Source organism: Pongo pygmaeus, chromosome 5, assembly GCF_028885625.2.
Source record: "Pongo pygmaeus isolate AG05252 chromosome 5, NHGRI_mPonPyg2-v2.0_pri, whole genome shotgun sequence".
NCBI lineage: Eukaryota > Metazoa > Chordata > Mammalia > Primates > Hominidae > Pongo > Pongo pygmaeus.
In genome coordinates, this window is record NC_072378.2 from 20113813 (window position 1) to 20134554 (window position 20742).

Here is a 20742-nt window from a genome sequence, read left to right on the forward strand (position 1 = left end):
CTAATTCTGAAAAGCAGAAATGATGTTTCCCAGTGCAAAAGTGACTCAATCAAAACTGTCAAGTGCAATGATGCATTAAACTAATTAATTCAATCCCTCATTCATTCAACAAACACTTACTGAATCTTCATTACAGGACAGGCATTATGCCAAATCCCAGAGACAAGAAGAGAAAAAAGATGTGGTCCCTGGAGGAGCCAGGCATCAATCACTTTCTTTAAGCCTCCTGTGTGGTTCCAATGTGCAGTGGAAGTTGAGACCGACCGTCTGAGAGCCTGCAGAGTAATGGAGGGACACGCACCACACCAGTTCTGGGGGCCACCTGCTAACTCCTCTGTTCTTCTTCCAGTTTTCTCCTCCTGCCTTTTTCTCTCTTAGCCAGTCAAAATCTCAGACTGAATTATTTATTGCTTTTTGCAACCACTGAATAATATCTGAATAATATTCTTGCTCCATATAGTTACCTTCAAAGTAAAAAAAAAAAAAAAAAAATTGCAATATTTTAGATTTGGCTTTTTCAAAAACAAAACCAGAAAGTGTATTTATTTTCAACTGAAAGCTCACAATCCAGTAAGTATTTATTAACTGCATCTTATATTTAGGACAACTTGGAAATCTAAGGTAATAAAAACAGTCCCAACCTTCTGTCTAAATGTTGGTCCTCAATTGAAATCTTTTTCTATGAGTAAGTGGTTTTCAGAAGAAAAAGGATGCTAATCAGTCTCCTATGTGTTGTTCTTTTTATACAGAATAAAGCCTCATGTTTGTGTCCCAGGGCCTAACACCAAGTCTGACATATAGCATCCACAAGCTCAACTCCTAGAGGTTTGACTTCTCCTCATTCCATAAGGAGTAATCAATTCTGGGCAGTCACTAGTGGGACCAATGGCCCCAGCTTGCCCAGGACTGAGGGCTTGAGAGAGTCCTTGGCAAACCAGGGCAGCTGGTCACTGAAGCAGACACCTCTCCTGTCATTACCAAGTTCTTCTTTCAGACATGAGGATACTTACGTTACATACAGTGAAACCTGATCATCAATCACATTGTAAATTCGAAGACTTCACTGTAATATGATTATCCCACATACTACACACCAATGCTAATATTTACCATTTTTGCTAGTTTGCAAGATGTACATTTTTCTTGGTCTTGTACCTCAAACTATTCCTGGTGGAGACAAACTCTGACAGATTTTAGATACCTACAACCCCCTTCCCCTACCCACTATCTAAGATTCTTCCTGGGACAGCAAAGTAGGGTTGCCCCAAGATTTCCTTATTAAAGTGTGGTGAGACTCATGCACTAGCTCACATATACTACTTCTTAACTTCCACTGTCCCAAATAAGGACTAAAGTTTGGGTTCTAGTACTCTCCCCCAGCACCAGGACTGTTTACATGCTTTAGAGGAACAGGCACATCACATTCACATTTCACTATCCTAAGAGAAGCACCAGTAGGACACCTTATGGAAAGACTCACAGCTGATCGTCTTCATGGGACCATCTTGGACACAAATCTCAGCTCCACCACTAATGCTGTGATCTTAGGGCAGTTGGCAAATGTCTCTCTGATTCTCAGTACCCTCATCTGTGAAAGGGGGTAAAATCCTACCTGCAAAGTTGGGAATAAAGATCGGAAATTATACCAAAACACAAGACACCCAAGGGCCTGAAATATACAGTAAAACCTTAAGTTGGTGCACATTTGTTAAAACACACACACACACACACACACACACACACACACAGGCTTCTGAACATCAAGTCTCTATTGACACAGACAAAAAGCAATTATTCCCATCAGAAACATTTCCTTTATATGGGAACATACTGTTTATTCAATAAGAAACTAATTTTTTATCATTGGATTTGAATAAATTTTCTCCTCCCAAGCAATCTGATTGACAGTACACCATTGCAGCATATATTTTATTATTATCATCATTATTATTTTCCACAACATTTAATACCACGTTTCCTTCTCTCACATAGAATATTACCCAATAGAAGTCTCCAAAAGGGGCCATAGCACATTCATAACAAAGACAGAAAAGAAAACTTTTAATGTCTGTTTTCCAATATGATGATTCAACTAAAACAAAGCTGAATTTCTCAGCTATGAAACTGAAAAAATGAAAATCAGCCCATGTGTACATCACGGCCAGCCATGATCATTAACACCTCCATGAAATGAGGGGAGAAAAGAGAGAAACAACTGCTTCTTCTTACCAAACTTCTATATAACTTCAAATTACTTTAAAAAAATTTCCTAAAAGGCATTCTGCTGCCTTTTTGAGGCATGAACATTTGGGTGTCTTCTCAAGACTATCCCCGGGCAAGCAGGTGGCGCCTGTGAAATGGAAAACATTCGGAAAACAGCAGCCCCTCTTCAGCTCCATGTACAGGAGACTTTCTGATTTCCAATCTTGGCTCAGGCCAGAAGAAAAAGGGGAAAGGTTACATTCCTGGAAAAAAAAATGCAGCCTATTTGAGGGCATGTCTGACTTTCAGTCCATGCACTAGTCCTCTTGGCTTGTAGAGTTTTCAGTGCCCTGAAACCATGATCCCTCTGCCTCCATGGTCCTCTGAGTGTAGTTATGATGTCTGCAAACCAGTAATGTCGCAAGTCAAAGGGTCTGGGGCTTCCCAGGGAACCACCACATCTGAGTATATTCTGATTTGAGAAACCTGTGACAAGTCTTCTCAGCACTTGCCTTCTAATTTTTGGAGCCGATGCCTGGGTTCCCAGCATCCAGGTCACAGTAGCTGGAAATCATGCTGGAAGGGCAAAAAGCCAGCAGCCCAGAATGGACTGTCTCTGCAGCTCTGGCACATTCTCCACACACCGCCACACCACTCAAATGTCCTATAAAATATCAAAAACAATAACCTGGACATGGCCGATTTATCTGTACAAAAAGGCTTTATAAAAATACTCCCTGTACTTTAAAAAAGAACAAAATAAAGATGCATGTAAACATCGCCTCTAAGCCACCAGAGGAACCCTTGAAGCCTTGTCATCTCATCTTTCGAACGTTCTGCAGTTTTGCTTGTTCTGCTTCTCTTGGAGGTATCAATCTGTTTTTCTCTTATTAATAGAGTTCAGAGTCTGAGACCGCCTTTGCGTATGAGCTTGTGGTTTCATTGGCAGAAATAGTATTATCAGGAGACTTATGATGTGCAAATAAAAGTACATGGACCTGGGAATAAAAATATACAAAAATTATATTTCAAATAAGGATGTAGATGGGAAATATCACCTAATTATATCACCTACAGTATGACAAGTGAGAGCACCGCTTTTGGCAGTAGGAGACCTGTCTACATTCAGGCTTCCCTCAATCCGCTCCACAGATAACTCCCTTTGGTAGGTGAGCGGGTCACAGATAGACTGAAATCACAAAACTGGGCAGGGCAAACCAACTGGCTCATCTGTGGATACACACGGTACCGTCCCATTGACATAACAGGCCAACCAAGAGAATTAACCCCACGACAGCCAGACACCCCCAATATTCAAAGTCTAAGGACTCCCAAGACCAAATTCAAACCCAATACTGTCATATGACACTTAACGACATTTCAGCCAATGATGGACCACATTAATGATCATGGCCCCATAAGATTATAATAGAACTGAAAAATTCCTATCACCTAGTGACGTTGTAGCCGTCATAACGTCATAGTGTAATGCATTGCTCACGTGTTTGTGGTAATGCTGGTGTAAACAACACTATGCTGCCAGTTGAATAAAAGACTAGCACATACTATTACATACAATACATAGTACTTGATAATGACAATGAATGATTATGAAACTGGTTTATATATTTACAATACTATACTTTCCCATTGTTATTTTGGAGTATACTCCTTCTACTTATTAAGAAAAAAAGTTAACTGTAAAACAGCCTCAGGCAGGTCCTTCAGGAGGGATTCCAGAGGCACTGTTATCACAGGAGATGATAGCTCCATGTGTGTTATTGCCTCTGAAGACCTCCCACAATAGAGCAAGATGTGGAGGCGGAAGACAGTGATATTGATGATCCTGATCTTGTGTAGCCTAGGCTGATGTGTGTTTGTGTCTTAATTTTTAACAAAAAAGTTTTCAAAAGTAAAAAAACAAAATAGAAAAAAAGCTTACAAAAAATATAAAGAAAAATGTTTGTATACCTGTACCATGTTTTTGTTGTTGTTGTTGTTTTGGTTTTTTTGTTGTTTGTTTGTTTGTTGTTGAGATGGAGTTTCACTCTTGTTGCCCAGGTTGGAGTGCAATGGCGTGATCGTGATCTCGGCTCACCGCAACCTCCAACTCCCGGGTTCAAGCGATTCTCCTGGCTCAGCCTCCCAAGTAGCTGGGACTACATGCGCCACCACGCCCGGCCAATTTTGTATTCTTAGTAGAGACAAGGTTTCTCCACGTTGGTCAGGCTGGTCTCGAACTCCCAGCCTCAGGTGATGCGCCCACCTCGGCCTCCCAAACTGCTGGGATTGCAGGCATGAGCCACCATGCCCGGCCGCCATGTTTGTTTTAACCAAAGTGTTTTATTACAAAAGAGTCCGTTTTTAAAACGTTTAAAGTTTATAAAGTAAAAACAGTTATAGTAAGCTAAGGTTAATTTATTATTGAGGAAAAGTTTTCTTAATAAATTTAGTACCGACTAAGTGTATGGTGTTTCTAAAGTCTACAGTAGTGCACAGGAATATCCTAAGCCTTCACATTCACTCACCACTCACTCACTGACTCACCCAGAGCAACTTCCAGGCCTGCAAGCTCCATTCATGGTAATACAGGTGTATCCTTTTTTATCTTTGCCAGATTTTTACTGTATCTTCTCTATGTTTAGATACACAAATACTTATCATTGTGTTCAAATTGCCTACAGTATTCAGTACAGTAACATACTGTACTGGTTTGCAGCCTATGAGCAGTAGGCTATGCCATATAGCCTCAGTGTATATAGTAGACTATACTATCTAGTTTGTGCAAGTACACTCTATGATGTTCAAACAACAATGAAATTGCCTAATGATGCATTTCTCAGAACATATCCCTGTTGGTAAGCAACATATGACTGTATCCTATTCCTTAAATACAATGCAACTAACACTTTAACCCATTGCTCTACTCAAGTATAAAAGGTTCTTCTTTTGTGTCTTATGAGCCAGAAGAATCCCAATTTTGAAAATCCAGTCCATAATCCTAAAAATAACTGTCATTTCAACTAATAAAAAAAACAAGTTTTGCTTTTGATGTTTGTGGACTTCTATTGCAAAGTGTAGTATTCAGCGGTATGCACAATGTAGATATCCAATAAATATTGGGTATATCAATACGTGCAAGTAATTAGAAACAGCTGCATTGGCACAACTGTTCTAGATTCATTTGGAAAGGTTCAACTTATACTTTCCCTAATGCTTTTTGAATAATAAAGGAAAATAATGTTAGGAGGGAGGAAAGCACAATTGATTTATGCATCATTCCCCAACTTCTGTGATTATAAGGTCAGGCACATTAGAATCAGATAACTCACTTATGCCCCTAAACTTCCCCATCCTTTAGCAAGAGGAATGCCTCCCTGACAATATTTACAGAATAGTGAAGAGCTCAAACAGAAGCAAACATACATGCATTCATTTATTCTTTTGATACGCATTTACTGCCTAGGATATGCAAAACAATAAACTGGATCTACAAAAAGGCATCAGCCTCCACCCCTTCCCATGTGGGAATGGAAACAAGACAAGTACATGATTAACAGCTGTTTAACCAGGGAAGGGATAAGCAGCAACAGCAAGTGACCATCTAATTTACTGTCTAAACCAAGACATTATTGAGAGTGGAAAAAGCGCCCACAGATAAACATGGTGGTTTAACAGGTATAGACTGGGATTCTCATGGGCACACCCTAGCCATAGGTAACTCCAGCTTTCAAAATATGCACATCCAAAATATGTTATACTTTGTTCTTGAGCTTTGCCTTAATCTTTCATATGTGGCCAAATCTACACTGGAACAATTACGTTAGGTAAAATCCAGCTACTTTGAGCATCATCAAGTGGAAAACACCTAGTGAGGTTTAGTAACCTCTTCTGACATTTCACATTTCTCTAAAATTTTAAGGAATATTTCATCTATTATGGAAAGACTAAACTAACATTTATTGATCATGTCAGGCACTGACCTAAGGACCCAGATATAAAGATGAATTAGGCAGGGTTCCTGCTCTCAAGGAGTTTGCCATCTATGAAAGTTTCTACGCAAATTCTAACGTTCTGGCCAGGTGCAGTGGCTCAGGCCTGTAATCCCAGCACTTTGGGAGGCCAAGGTGGGTAGATTGCTTGAGTCCAAGAGTTTGAGACCAGCTGGGCAACATGGCAAAACCCTATCTCTACAAAAATAAAAAAATTAGGCGGGTACGGTGGCACGTGCCTGTAATCCCAGCTACTCGGGAGGCTGAGGTGGGAGGCTGAGGTGGGAGGATCACCTGAACCAGGAGGCAGAGGCTGGGGCAAGCTGAGATCGCAATCGCGCCACTGCACTCCAGCCTCGGCAACAGAGGAGACCCCAACTCAAAAAACAAATAGAAAAACAAACTCTAACGTTAATACCCACTGAATTTAAGAAAGAGTTATCCAATTCAAGACAAAATGATGTATGTGAATTTGCTTTTCAAAATGATTGCATAGAAAGGTTCTTTCATAATATAAGTATTCACTTGGGCTCATTTACAACTTAAAGAAGTTAGACTGAGCACTCTAAGGCTGAGATCTGAAGCCACTCTAGACTGAACACTGACTACACCTAACAAGGAAGTACAAGTGAAATTTCAATGTTAAGCAACAAGGACCTACTGAGAAAAGGGTTTGCATACAACTGTGGTTTACTGCTAGCTACTGAATTTAGCCCAAGGGGAGGAACAGATCTGGAACGCAACCAGGCCTGCCTTCACTAAAAAGCTATGCAATTTTATTTCTTCGCCAGATTCAAGGATTTTCTTAAAAGATTATGAAAACACTGTTTGAGGTGTAATCAATCTGGAATAGCCACTGGCAACATGTGGCTGTTAAAATTCTAATTAATTAAAATTCAATAAAATTGAAAATTCAGTTCCTCTGTCCCACTAGCTGCATTTCAAATACTCAAGGGCCACACATGTTGGGTGGCCAGCATCTCAGATGGCACAGATGTAGAGCATTTCTGTCATCATAGAAACTTCTTTTTTTTTTTGAGATGGAGTCTCGCTCTGTCACTCAAGCTGGAGTGCAATGGCGTGATCTCAGCTCACTGCAATCTCCACCTGCTGGGTTCAAGCAATTCTCCTGCCTCAGCCTCCTGAGTAGCTGGGACTACAGGCGCATGCCACCATGCCCAGCTAATTTTTTGTATAATTAGTACAGACAGGGTTTCACCATGCTGGCCAGGCTGGTCTCAAACTCCTGACCTCATGATCCGCTTTCCTCGGCCTCCCAAAGTGCTGGGATTACAGGCGTGAGGCACCGCACCTGGCCATCATAGAGACTTCTATTGGACAGAGCTGATCCAGACAGGAAACTTAAATTCTATAAATAACTAGAAACCAGAAAATACACTAGGTTGGATCATCTAAAATAGGCCTACTTGACCCAAAAAATGTCAACTCCTGTTTCATCCTAAACAAAGGTGTTTTTTAAAAAATATTCTGGGTTGATTTTAAAAAGAAGTGAAAAGCTACCTGATAATTTAATTCTGCCCCTTGAGTACCTACCTGCCTACGCCAGTTGTTATGCTTTAGTTGGTTAAACACAATATTATCACTAGCAAATCACTTATTGTGATCCCCAAGCAGTAGTTTGCATCCAAAATAACTTCTCCTAAAGAACTTTTTAGTAACTCCACCACTGATATTGCTATTAAGGGAACACTGAGTCTGAAACTCAGGTTTAACATTTAGCTGCTGTGTAAATTTTGTTACTCACCCTCTCTTGAGCCTCCACTTCCTCATGCGATAAACAGGGACACTGATACCTACCCCACTGCTCTCCTCAGCTCACCTCCCTCCACCTTGGATTCTATGTTCTGCCCACATTCACGTTTCTCTGGTCTTCAGTGCTCGGAACTTCGTGCTACACTATGGGGGGCTACATGACGGGGCTTTTCCAGGCTGTTTCCGAGCACGGCCCACAATGCCCGCCTCGCCCACCGCGCTCACACATACTGAGCCTGCTTCACTCCCACTGCACAACCTCCAGGACTGAGCTCAAAAAGATGCCCCCAGTGCCTAGGCTGAGGCAGATTCCTGTTACATACTCTCTTAAAACTCTATACCATTCACTCAGAGTATGATCTCAGCATGTATTTATACATTTGTCAATTACTCCCTGTCTTTTCCATCAAGCTATCACCCCAGTGAGAGCAGAAATGATTTCTATATTTTGCTTTCCATTCTAGCCCCAGATTCTAGCACAATGCCTAGCACACTATAGGTATTACATGATACTGAGTGGCATACAGGCACTTCTGCTATAACATGATCAATATATTCCTTAAAAATCTTGTATGAGGCAATATCAGGGGCTTAGAATACCTGGGCTTACAGGAAAAAAAAAATCATGTTAGAAATAGATAACTCAAAACCTAGGAGGACTCTGTAACAAAAACAGAGCTCTAAAGGAGACAATTTGGACAGCCCCTGCAGACAGCTCAATGGTGCCAAAGGCTGCTTCTAGACATGTTAAAAATGCAGAAGACAAAAGGGCAAATTTTGGCTTGAGGGCACTGACAAATGGGGATGAAATTGGAGCCAGAAGCACGTGGGGCTGCCCTAGGTGGGCACAAGGAGGCAGAAGCAGTCAGAATGCCAGCTTGGTGATACGCCTCTCTGAGGAGGGAGCCCCAGTGAAAGGGGCTCCTGTTTGAGGTGTAATCAATCTGGAATAACTGCTGGCAACACATGGCTGTTAAAATTCTAATTAATTAAAATTCAATAAAATTGAAAATTCGGTTCCTCTGTCCCACTAGCTGCATTTCCAATGCTCAATGGCCACACATGTCAGGTTTCTCATCTAGGACTGAATTGACTCCTACCTCTCTAGCAGCTGAACTGAGGGCTTCTTTTTGGCTGAAGCTTATAATTCTCTTCCCACTCTTCTGGCACCCCATATTTTTGCATAGAAAAATTTGGGTATAAACCAGTACAGCTTCCATGTTATATTGACATAACTTCTTATCACCTAACTTGTAGTATAAAAGCATATATTGTAACAGCATGGACTTCATTGATCAGTGTTATATGGTTCCCTCAACCTTCTCTTTCTAGAGCCTCAAAAAAATCATCCCACTTATAGACACTGATACACATATTGAGTAGTAAAAAATTCTTCAATCCATTCATGACCGCTTCATCAGCTATAGGGAATTCCCAACTTAGGAAGAAGGTGTGTTTGCACTGTTTATTTCTAAGAAACTTTTTAAAAAATGATACAATGTTCCAAAGTTAACCTAGAAAAGCCTGTGCAACTCACTAAATAATACAAGGTAGCATTTATTGAGTACAGACTATTTGCCAGATACTGGCCAGAGCCCTCTGCACATCTACCTCATTAATTCTAACACTCAGTACTAAAGACGGTGCTCTGAGGTGAATTTTCTTCTCAGCCTCATTTTCCAGTTGAGAAAACACAGGTAAAAGAGGTTAACAACTTGTCAAAGATCACACACAATCAGTTCACAAGAGCATGTGCTCAACCACTTCACAACAGTGGAGAAATACAATCCATTACACATAACTGTGAAAGAATAAAAGTCAGCAATTAGAGGTTTGCAGTTCACCTGGAGCACAGGTGTTTGACTATAAAGGTTGGTCTGTGGTGCGAGCCTCCTCCTCCTCCAGCCTCAATTCCACATAAATCCCCCCAACACGTGCAACTGGCAGCATAAATCCCCCACCAGCCTCACCAGGGAGTCCTTCTGCACATCACTCGATCAGGCAATGACAGCCTCAGCTGCGCCCCTGCTCCTGCCTCCATTTCTGTCCTGCTCTCAGACACCTCATAGCCCCCAGTACAGCCTACGCCCCAGGAGAAAGAGCTAAGGGCAGCAAATTCACCCTCTGAGTTTTTACTCAGGGTCCATCCCTTCAAAATATACTGCCATGAGGGGGCCCCTGAATGACATTCCGAATAGCTTAAGGGATTCCTGTCAACAGTGCTCGTGTGTATTGGAATTTGTACATTGGCGTCTCCAGGACAGCCATTTCCTCTTAAAGCTTCTATGGACATTCCCCACACTGAAGCCCCAGTTAGAAGTATTTAGGACTGCTTCATTCAATTTACTGCCTCCTAAGTCCAACACAGTGAAAACAGAGTCATTTACTAGATGGCAACTGAGAACAACGGAAACTTACTTGTATAAGCTGATGGTCGGTTCAACTGCCAACATCACAAAGGGTGCTACCGTGTAAGAGACAGCCAGCTGAGTGATGGCCCAGGTGCCTGCATCATACATAGCCTTGAGAGCTCTTGAAGAAAGGAAGTAATGTCTGTAGTTGTTCCTGACCTGCAGGCCAACACAGGCAACAGTAGTGAGGAGGGGGTGAAAAACAAATAACAACTTTTACTCTGTGCATGCAGATAGCATGCCACAGGAACATGGGCTACAGAAGATAATCAACATCTGAGTTGTATTTTCGACTACAAATACCATCAGGACTTTTTTTTTTTTTTGAGATGGAGTCTCGCTCTGTCGCCCAGGCTGGAGTGCAGTGGCACAATCTCAGATCACTGCAAGCTCCGCCTCCTGGGTTCAAGTGATTCTCCTGCCTCAGCCTCCCAAGTAGCTGGGATTACAGGCAACTACCTCTATGCCCTGCTAATTTTTTGTATTTTTAGTAGAGACGGGGTTTCGCCATGTTGGCCAGGCTGGTCTCGAATGCCTGACCTCGTGATTCGCCCGCTTTGGCCTCCCAAAGTGCTGGGATTACAGGCGTGAGCCACCGTGCCCGGCCCAGGACTCTTTTTTTTTTTTTAATAAGACTCTTGCTCTGTCACCCAGGCTGAAGTGCAATAATGCAATCATAGCTCACTGCAGCTTCAGACTCCTGGGCTCAAGTGATCTTCCAACCTCAGCCTCCCAAGTAGCTGAGACTAAAGGCGCATGCCACCATGCCAGCTAATTTTAAAAAAATTTTTGTAGAGATATGGGTCTCACTTTGCTGCCTAGGCTGGTCTCAAACTCCTGAACTCAAGCAATCCTCCTGCCTTGGCCTCCCAAAGTGCTGGGTTATAGGAATGAGCCACTGTGCCTGGACAACTTTTCTTATTAAAATAATAATAATAATAATATGTGTTCACTGTAGAAAAATGGTCAAACAACTAAGCAAACCAAAAAAAAAAAATTTTTTTTTTCTTTTTTAACACCTCCCAAAGGAAAGCACCACTTAAAAACTTGGCACAGAGCCATACAAGCTTTTTCTATTCATATGTATCCATGTTAATATTCTTAATGGCATCAACATAATTTCTAGCTCATTTTTTCATTTAGTAATATATTGTGCACTTTTTCCCATGTCAGTAAATATTAATCTTCAATATAATTTTAAGTTAATTATGGAAAAGTTAGCTTGTCTTCCCATCCCATTTTGCTATTATAAACAATTATGTGATGCATATCCTTGTAAATAAATCTCTGCCCTGTTTCCTAGTTACTTCCTTCAGGTAAGGATAACACAAATAATACTACTATTACTAATAATACAAGCAGCTACCATTTACTGCATGCTTACTCTGTGCCAAGCCTATGCTAATGCTTTGCATGGCTCATCTCTGGTTGATTCTCCCATCAAGCCTATTATGTTAGCATCATGATTCCCGTTTTGCAGATAAAGAAACTGAGACTTAGGTAAAGAGACAATTCTTTGAAATGGAAAATGCTAGGTCGAAGGATACACTCATTTGTAGATCTTTTGACACATATGACTAGACCTGCCTCTAGAGAGACCCCCAGTTTCCAGATTCAGGTCAAAGGCAGAGCTGAAAGCAATGGCTAGGTGATAGGCAGGTCAGCCCCAAAGCAGAAGACGCATCAGTGCCCAAGGCCGCCTCTCAGCCCTAAGTTCCTGAGGACAGAGACTGGGGTCCATCCATCAAGCAATGCTGCACATCAGGTATGAGATTTTACTGGGTCACTTCTAGGGCCCGAAGACACTTTATGACTGTTGAGTTCAATCTCTTTCTAGACAAAATAAAAACACTGTTCTATCAACTCTCTCCTCTCTATCCCCTACCTAATTCGTTTGCGAATAGTGTTTCCAGGCCATCCAAAAGAAAAGCTCTACACAAATCTGAGCCTTTATGCCAGTTGAGACCATAGAGTAAAAGACACCTGAGGGAATAATACTCTGGATATATTAGCAAACAGAATTCTCAGTTTTATTTCTTAATTTGGCCTGACCACTTGTTCTTTAGTTTTCTTTTATAATCTAAATAGTTACATGAACAGGAGAGAAGAAAATGTCTCCCCTGTTTTCTATGTACAAATATGTACAATACGCACTTAATTTCAAAAGTATACTAGCCAGCATAAACAGTAATCCACTTTGTTCATATATATTCCAGCACACCTGTGTCTAACTAAAACAAGAGATCCTCAGGGGAGGGACTCTTGTCTTGTTCACTGTGGTAGCCCAGTGCCTAGAACACTGACTAGCACACAGTAGGGCTCATGAAATCTTCACAGGATAAATGAATTAAAGGGTGAGTGGATAGCTATGTGGGGGCTCCTGAATTCACATCCAAAGTATGGCTCAACCAATGTCAATAAAAACCCTCGGCATCAGAAATAAGGAAGGCCACAATCACAATCAAAGATTAAAATAAAATTAAATACAAAACTCCTGTATTTGGCAATGAAAGCACTGAATCGCAATTACTTCTATGCATGTTCGTCTCCTTCTTGGAGAAGAGTTTTATTCTTTATTATCCTGCTCTACAACAAGCAAATTGCAGAACAATCTAGAGAAACTACAGGCTCCTGAAAAATCCTAGAGAACCAAATTTACAAAAGTCATAAACACAAACTAAGCTAACTGCGCTGGGCATGTGAACACATGAGGTTCCTCTCCAACAGACTCACTTCCCGTGGCCGCTATCTCATTGACTGCTCAAGAGACTTTGTGAGTTATTTCTAGGCTCGAGGCAATGAAATGAGAAATTAAGCAAAGTATAAGCAAACTGAAGTCCTATGGTGCCTACATTAATTAATCATCATCATCATCTGTAATTAGTAGACTGTTCACAGACTTTAACAATTAAAAATGTTTTCATCTCTTAGGGTACTAAACATTGTCCCTAAAATTCCTTTTGTTTCACAAACTACGAACATACAATGGTTAACCATTTTTGTAATGACTCCAGAGGTTCCTACATATTGAAGTATTTCTCTAATGGGAAGACTCTTGCATATTGTTTGATTTTTCAAAACATCACTCCCACCTTCACATCCCACCCCCAACCCCTACTAGGACCCAAAAGATAACAAACATGCAGGCATCAGATTACTAAGGGGAAAGACCCTAGGCCTAAAGGACACTTACCGCTCTAGCTGCTAATGTGACAAGAATTCCAGTTAAGAAGGTAAAATAGTATCCAGGGTAGACACCATGCCACAAAGCAGACAGGATGAAGGTTAGCACCGTGGGGTACCATGGAACCCGCTGATAGCACACACTGTGAAGAGAGGAAGGAACAAGACACAGGTGAAACATACCAGAAACTTCTAAGTACAGCTGCTGTTTCTTGGATAAGACCATGCAGAAATCATTTGGTGCGTTACTGATGGGATGCCTCCCTAACCGTCTTCGGGGACTTGCAGTGCAATCCAAGCAGCCTGGACTACCCTGGTTTCTGTAAGCATTACCAGATAGGCAATTCACAGCTCAGCCTTTTCAGGGGATGTTATACATTTTTAACCTCCATAGACTAAATGATCTGGACCCATCACACTATATCTGTTACAGGTCTGAGTGATCACTTTCCACCCAACAGGAGTTCCTGCCTTACAGACACTTATTCCACCAATGGCCTCATCTACTGGGGGTGCTCAAGTAAGTGCCATTGACATTAACAATTTTGGAAAAAGGGTCTTTAGAAATGAATATCCTTATTTAGTAAAAATTAATTTACCTTTCCCACCAGGCTCCTGTGCCATCTAACCTAATCAGCACCATCACCCTGTTCATCTCTTTTGGCAATGACTCCCTCACAAAATCAATGTGTCAGTTACGTGACCTCTTCAGGTCTCACAGTGTCCATCAGACTTCAATCCGTGAATCTGCCTTAAAGAGTGATACTGTGACAATCTAGCAAATGTCAGCAAATACCCTGAAGGTTTTTGGCATTCTGATTGTTTATTTAAAAAAAAGTGATAGGGAATTTCCCCCCAAAACTCAGTCTATGAATTACCAACGGCACTCTAAGGAAGCCACCACCAGGTTTACTAAATGAGAGGACCCAAAGAAAAAATAAAATTGAAATTCAAACAGTTAACACCAACCCAGCACTGTATGGGTGGTCAACAGTAACCGATTTAAACACAAACTAAGCACTATGGTGCTCTCTTCATAGGAAGAAAAAGAATGCATTTGGAGAGATGAACACAGGACTGAGACCCCATTTGGACACAGGATGACTCAGCACATTGGGAATACTCAGTCTATAGAAATGGAAGTTTATGCTAAAATTATTTGCAAAATTAATTAATAGCAATAATGTTGAGGCCAAAATTTCAAGATGACTATGTTCAGATCAATTATCAGAAAATACTGCATGAGTTTACTTTGAAGGAATTACTACACACTCTGTCTCTTCTCTTACCCCAATGTTTTGACCCATGAAAGATGCTGCTTATCAAAACAGTGGAATCTGCTTCAAAGCTTAATATTTTTATACTCTCCCTGTATTCATTATGATAGGCATATCACTACGTAGAAGAGCTTGCTGCTTCAAGGACAGCATATTATTATTTCTGTAGTAAACAACGTTTTAAATTTTGGAACATGTAGGAAAACAAAAGGATAGGGAAATATCAACAAAAATATAAATTTTAAAAGCATAAACATCTGGGATACCATAAAGCATTTACTGCTAGGGTTGAACACTGCAATCATCGGTGATTTGATGCAGGCATTAACCTTCCTTGACATCTGAGCAATAGACTCTCCCTTTAGATAAGAGGCAGCACAGCAGAGAGGTCAAGAATCTAATTCTGGGCCAGGTGCGGTGGCTCCCGCCTGTAATCCCAGAATTTTGGGAGGCCAAGGTGGGTAGATCACCTGAGGTCAGGAGTTGGAGATCAGCCTAGCCCACATGGTGAAACCTCGTCTCTACTAAAAATACAAAAAATTAGCTGGGCTTGGTGGTGGACGCCTGTAATCCCAGCTACTCGGGAGGCTGAGGCAGGAGAATTGCTTGAACCCAGGAGGCAGAGGTTGCAATGAGCAGAGATTGCACCACTGCACTCTAATTTAAGCCACATAGCGAAACTCCTTCTCAAAAAAAACAACAACAACAAAAAAAAATCGAATTCTGAAACCAGACCATTTGAGCTTGTATCTATCCCTTAGCTGGGTGACTTTGGGCAAGTGACATAACCTCTCTGGGTCTCACTTTCCTTATCTGTAAAATGGGGGTAATACCCCCAACATATCATGAGATTGATGGAGGATTAAACCAGGGCCTGGTATACAGGAATGGCAGCATTCAGGGATATAAAATAAATATGCTACATTATGGCCTTCTCAGATCAGTGTATTTCTACTTTAACATTTACAGGGCACAGATGTTAATACAAAACAAGAGTGTCAGATGACATTGCCACAGGCAGACTCCCACTTTCATCTACTGACTCCCCTCCAAACGTATCCCAGTGCCCTAAGTAATGAGGTCGTTTTTCTTTTTCTTACCACTTTAGCCAAGTAGCTGTCTGAATATTCCAGTTTTCCAAGTACATTTTGAAACTTGTGGCAGTCTGGAAAGAAGAAAATAACACCTATCATTAGCTTTAAAAATACCCCAAGTAATGGAAAGTTGTCCCCAGTTTCCCTGGCAGCAGGTTAGATACGGTATTTCAATAGTGACTACTCACAGTCGAGAGCAAGTCAGCTGTTCCATCCTACACAGGACAATTTTCTGCTGTTTATAAGATCCACTCTGCAACTAAAACTTGTCTTGCGAAGTCTCAATTTTTTTTCAACATGTATTTTCAAATTACAGGAAAACTGAAGGAACGTTTTGTGGGTTTCCCTTCTACTCTGGTTAAAATTTTTTAAGCCATCTGAATTTTATAATTAAATATTCTAAAAAGGGATTTGCCCCAGGAAAAGTTTCATCATGGGAATTTGGTGCCTTTATGGGGACAGCTTAAATTTAACCGTCATCTTTTCACTGCGTAGCCCTCTAAAACTAGGTCAGTCTTGTGCAGTTAACTCTATAAATAGCTACTCAGGTTCCAATGTTTCCAATTGTTTCTGGAATAGTAAGAGATTTTATGCATGAAGGCATCACAATACAGGAAAGGAAACAAATATCACCCAACCGGCAGTGACGCAAGCAAATCAACCACTGAGGAAGGGACATCTCACAATAACCCATTACCTGGGTTTTCTCATTAGAAAAAAAAAAAAAGAAAAAGGTCTTATCCAAGTTCTAGTGATAAAAAGCATGATGCAGCCGGGCGTGGTGGCTCATGCCTGCAATCCCAGCACTTTGGGAAGCCGAGGCAAGCGGATCACCTGAGGTCAGGAGTTCAAGACCAGCCTGGCCAACATGGTGAAACCCCGTCTCTACTAAAAATACAAAAGTTAGCCGGGCCTGGTGGCAGGCACCCGTAATCCCAGCTACTCGGGAGGCTGAGGCAGGCGAATCGCTTGAACCCGAGAGGCAGAGGTTGCAGTGAGCTGAGATCGCACCACTGCACTCCAGCCTGGATGACAGAGCAAGACTCCATCTCAAAAACAAAAAACAAAAAACAAAAAAAAAAACCATGATGCAAACATACAAGGATCAGAATTCCTAAAGAAGGCAGAAAGTCTAAGCGCCACTTTTGTCTGAAGTGTTTTCAACCACAAGAAAATCATATATAGGCCACACATTGGCCTAATGTAATATGTTTGTAAGGCACAGAAGGAAGGAGGAAGGGAGAGGAAAGTGGGAGGAAGGAAGATAGATGTAAAATAGATGTTTTTATTGTGAGTTTTTATTTCAAAACCTCAAGGAGTTTTATTTATCTATTTCTTCTGCTAATAAAATGCTATAAGCCCAGCCTCAGGGTGTCTTATCAGATTTCCTTGTTTTTCTTTAGCTCCTTATTCTATATCAAATGTATGATGAAAATGTAAACTTTCTCCTTCTGGTTTTCTTTTATAATAAGTACATAACTTAATGACTTAGCCCTTTACGCTGAAGACATGTCCACCGTGGAAGGATTCTGTTGTTTGGCGCATAGCTAGGGGGACTAGTAGGCAGCCAAAGGTCAAGGGGGACCACCCTAAAGGATGTTCACCCAACAAAACTCCAAGGCAGCCAGTCCATGAGTTTGGAGGGGGAGAAGAATCTTAGTGGGAAAAAGGGGAAAGTCGTAACACACTTGAACTCTCTCTGACATCATCTATATAAAAAAGAGAAGCTTACGGATCATGTATACTGCTTTTCCAAAACTGAGATAGGTCATTCTGAAAGCTGGACCTTGTCCACTTACAATGTGGTCCATCGTGACTGGGGACTGCTTCTTGCCTCACATGCAGTGACCAATAGTAAAAGCATTATTTGTTCATTCAGAACTGATGCTGGACTTTGGCCATGCTCCTACAGCATCTGCCAAGGCTTTCCACCCACAGGAGACCCCAGATCTTCTAGGACTATATAAAAAATGAGTGTTTTACCCACAGTGTGCCCTCAGTTAGTATCTGTTGAACCTGATTGACCTGAATAACCAAATAGCATGATGAGTTTAAGTTGAACATATGATGTAATTTACTTAGATAACAGTGGCATGCTATTTCTTTCTGCTTGTCTGCCTTTTGAAGTAGCGCTGTCTCAATGCTAAAAAAAAAGAAAAGTGAAAATATAATCCTCCCTATAAATTCCACCATGTTTTGTAGTTAAAATGCAGATCACTTTCCCTCTGGAGGCCGTCCACATGCAAAAAGCCTCAGGCAAAAGATGTTGGGGGCTTCCCCCATGCCTCCTTCTGGCGTAGTTTCCACCCAACGTGGGTGGCAGGTGGTCAGTTTATATCTATCTCTGGCTTCTTTCTCTACACACACAACCCCTCCTGCCCAAACTCTCCAGTGGACTCTGTCTGCCCTGTGGCAGGTGGAAAACCAAAACCAACAACAAACGTAAATCACCTGGCTAGGAAGGCAACGCTTCTGCATGTTGAGAATCATGCCTCTCCTCCCATTCACCTGCAAGGGGGAAAGGGTCTGAGACTTGGTATTCCTGTCTACTCCGAGAGCTAGCAATGCAAAGAAAATCCAGAATGATGTGGCCCCAAGGAGACCACCTCTGATAATGACAGCAGACCAAAAATTGTGGTGCAAGAATGAAGACAGAGAGAAAAACCACACTATTCTAGTGGCCTAAAAGTTGTACATTATGACAATTCTTCTTAAAAGTGAATGGATTATAAATGTCTCCAAAGGAACCACATAGAACAATATTGTTCTATGCCTCCAAAGGAACCACATAGTTTGCAATATTGCAATCAAAATACAGGAGCTTCCAGTCTGCATTCGTCACTGAAATAGGTAGAAAGAGAAGACAGACAGATGACACTGGTACTTTCTAATTCAAAGAACAGGAATGTAAACAACAAAAAGATTTTCCTGGCTCTTTTTCAGATGTTTTTGTGTCATTCTTCCTTGAACCATTAAAACTGTCAAGAAAGTAGATATCTTAAAAAAAAAAAAAAAAAAAAAAGACAGAAAAAAACAATTCTGAGATGCAAAATGTCCAGGAGGCTGCTGAGCCTGGCAATTCCCTGAGAGCAGCTTTTCTTTGGACACATGGATGAAGCATTCTGGGGATACAACACTCAAAGCAAACCATTTGCTTTTTTCACTATGGAAGTTGGACTTAAAAGTTATACACTCACCTCAATTTTCCAGATGTTTAGGTTCGAAAGCAGATCCCAACAGAAATTCCCATTCTTATCCACTCCACTGAACCCAAAGCCAGCTGCGTTATTCACTGCATCAGCTACGGTTTTTAAAGTAACACATTAGGATATGGAACAAAAGTCACAATGCTGCTTTTAAAAGACACTAAATATCTCTCTAGCTTCAAGATGGAGAAATACGCAGTAGTGTCTTTGGAAAAAGAACCCCAAAATGTAAAGGACCTGCTAACATTCTGAATCAGAAAAATATATTCGGCTGTTTGGTAACCTTGATTTTTACGCACTCATTCCTTGCATTTAGGGAACACCTGCTAAGGTAAGAGGAAAGAAGCTAGATGTCCATAGAATGCAAAAATGAGAATAAACAAGAAATGAAGTACCAAAATGAATAAGTAAACAGTAGAATTTAGTGACCAACTTGACAGGAGGGGAGAAAAGAAAGGAGGTAAAAATAGATCTGAGTTCAAATACAGAGACCAGAAGAAACAGGGGACCCAGAAGAGGTCTCAGAGCTGTCACTAAAGATAGCAGGGCATTACCTAAGAGGCAGTGCTAAATCAGGAGGAGAACTAGCTCCGCAAGAGCGATTGGAGCTCCTTGTGGACATGTTAAGCATGACCTGCCAGTAGTGTATCAGTTGGAGCTGCCAAGATGGGGTTAGGTCCCAAGACAAAGGACAGAGCTAGAAACGTGACTCTGGGGCCAGCTGCAATGGAGGCCACATGTGGACAAAATCACCCAAGCCAGCCACCCATAAAGTCCCTTTAAAAGCTCCTGTGTCTATCTTTATCTTATGTCACTGAACTATAAGAGGATGTCCTCCTGCCGGGAATATTTCATCTCTATTCAATTCCTTAATGAATTCAACACACTTTTATTATGATGACCAAGAAGCTAATTGTCTCTTTCTACTTATTTTAAACTCTGTTAGAATATTTTCTAAGAAAAAATTAAAATGAACTAATCAAAATAGTTAAGTGATAGCACTGTGAAATCTTAGATCTGGAGATCTTAGAGAAATCTTTCTTCTTCTATAAAAGTCCAACTCTAGATGGCCTTCTGAAGAGCTGCTCTAAAGAAAAACAACCTGCCCTACGTCTGTCTCATTTATATTTGGCAGAGATGATGATTTAACACTGCTTATCTTACGCTTGGCTTCACTGTAAGATGATCTGGTTTCTTTTAGAAGAAAGCATGAAAGAGACCAAGTCCTTCTATGTCATTCTCCCCTCGCCAACTGGATGGGAACACAGTGGAGAAGAAAAAGACAAACAAAGTGAGGGTGTGCCTGTAAGAAACTAATGGTTTTAAATGTGTGGGAACTAATTCGTGAGTGACAGAGATCAACGACACTAAGGGCCTTGAGGTCTGTGTTGAGAACTAAAACCAGAGCCAGGCTGACCGTCACTGGGACCAGCATAACCACTTCTAAATTCCTTCTTCCATCTCCAGCCTCATTTCTGGCACAGCTGGTTAGACCTAAGAGAAGAGAATAATGATAACTATCTTTTCTCTCTCTCTCTCTCTCTCTCTCTCTCTGTGTGTGTGTGTGTGTGTGTTTTCAGTGCTTATTATCTTTCCAGGACTCT

The 20742-nt window shown here is 41.2% G+C and overlaps 1 protein-coding gene and 1 long non-coding RNA gene across 8 annotated transcripts in view; both read right to left on the minus strand.

Moving 5' to 3' along the window:
* Positions 1 to 1612, minus strand: part of LOC129038578 (uncharacterized) — a 53969-nt gene extending 52357 nt beyond the window's left edge. For all 5 annotated transcript variants that reach the window (XR_010126579.1, XR_010126580.1, XR_010126577.1 and 2 more), the window contains exons 1-2: positions 1481 to 1612; positions 121 to 464 (exon numbers count right to left, since the gene is read on the minus strand). This is a non-coding gene — a long non-coding RNA (uncharacterized LOC129038578). The remainder of the gene's footprint in view (positions 1 to 120; positions 465 to 1480) is intronic.
* Positions 1613 to 1814: 202 nt separating this feature from the next.
* The window catches only part of MBOAT1 (membrane bound O-acyltransferase domain containing 1), a 115157-nt gene continuing 96229 nt past the window's right edge, over positions 1815 to 20742 (minus strand). For all 3 annotated transcript variants that reach the window (XM_054491753.2, XM_054491755.2, XM_054491754.2), the window contains 5 exons: positions 19130 to 19233; positions 15939 to 16003; positions 13572 to 13704; positions 10386 to 10537; positions 1815 to 3200 (listed from right to left, as the gene is read on the minus strand). In XM_054491753.2, coding sequence (XP_054347728.1) covers positions 3074 to 3200; positions 10386 to 10537; positions 13572 to 13704; positions 15939 to 16003; positions 19130 to 19233 — 581 coding nt within the window. In that variant the 3' untranslated portion in view covers positions 1815 to 3073. The remainder of the gene's footprint in view (positions 3201 to 10385; positions 10538 to 13571; positions 13705 to 15938; positions 16004 to 19129; positions 19234 to 20742) is intronic.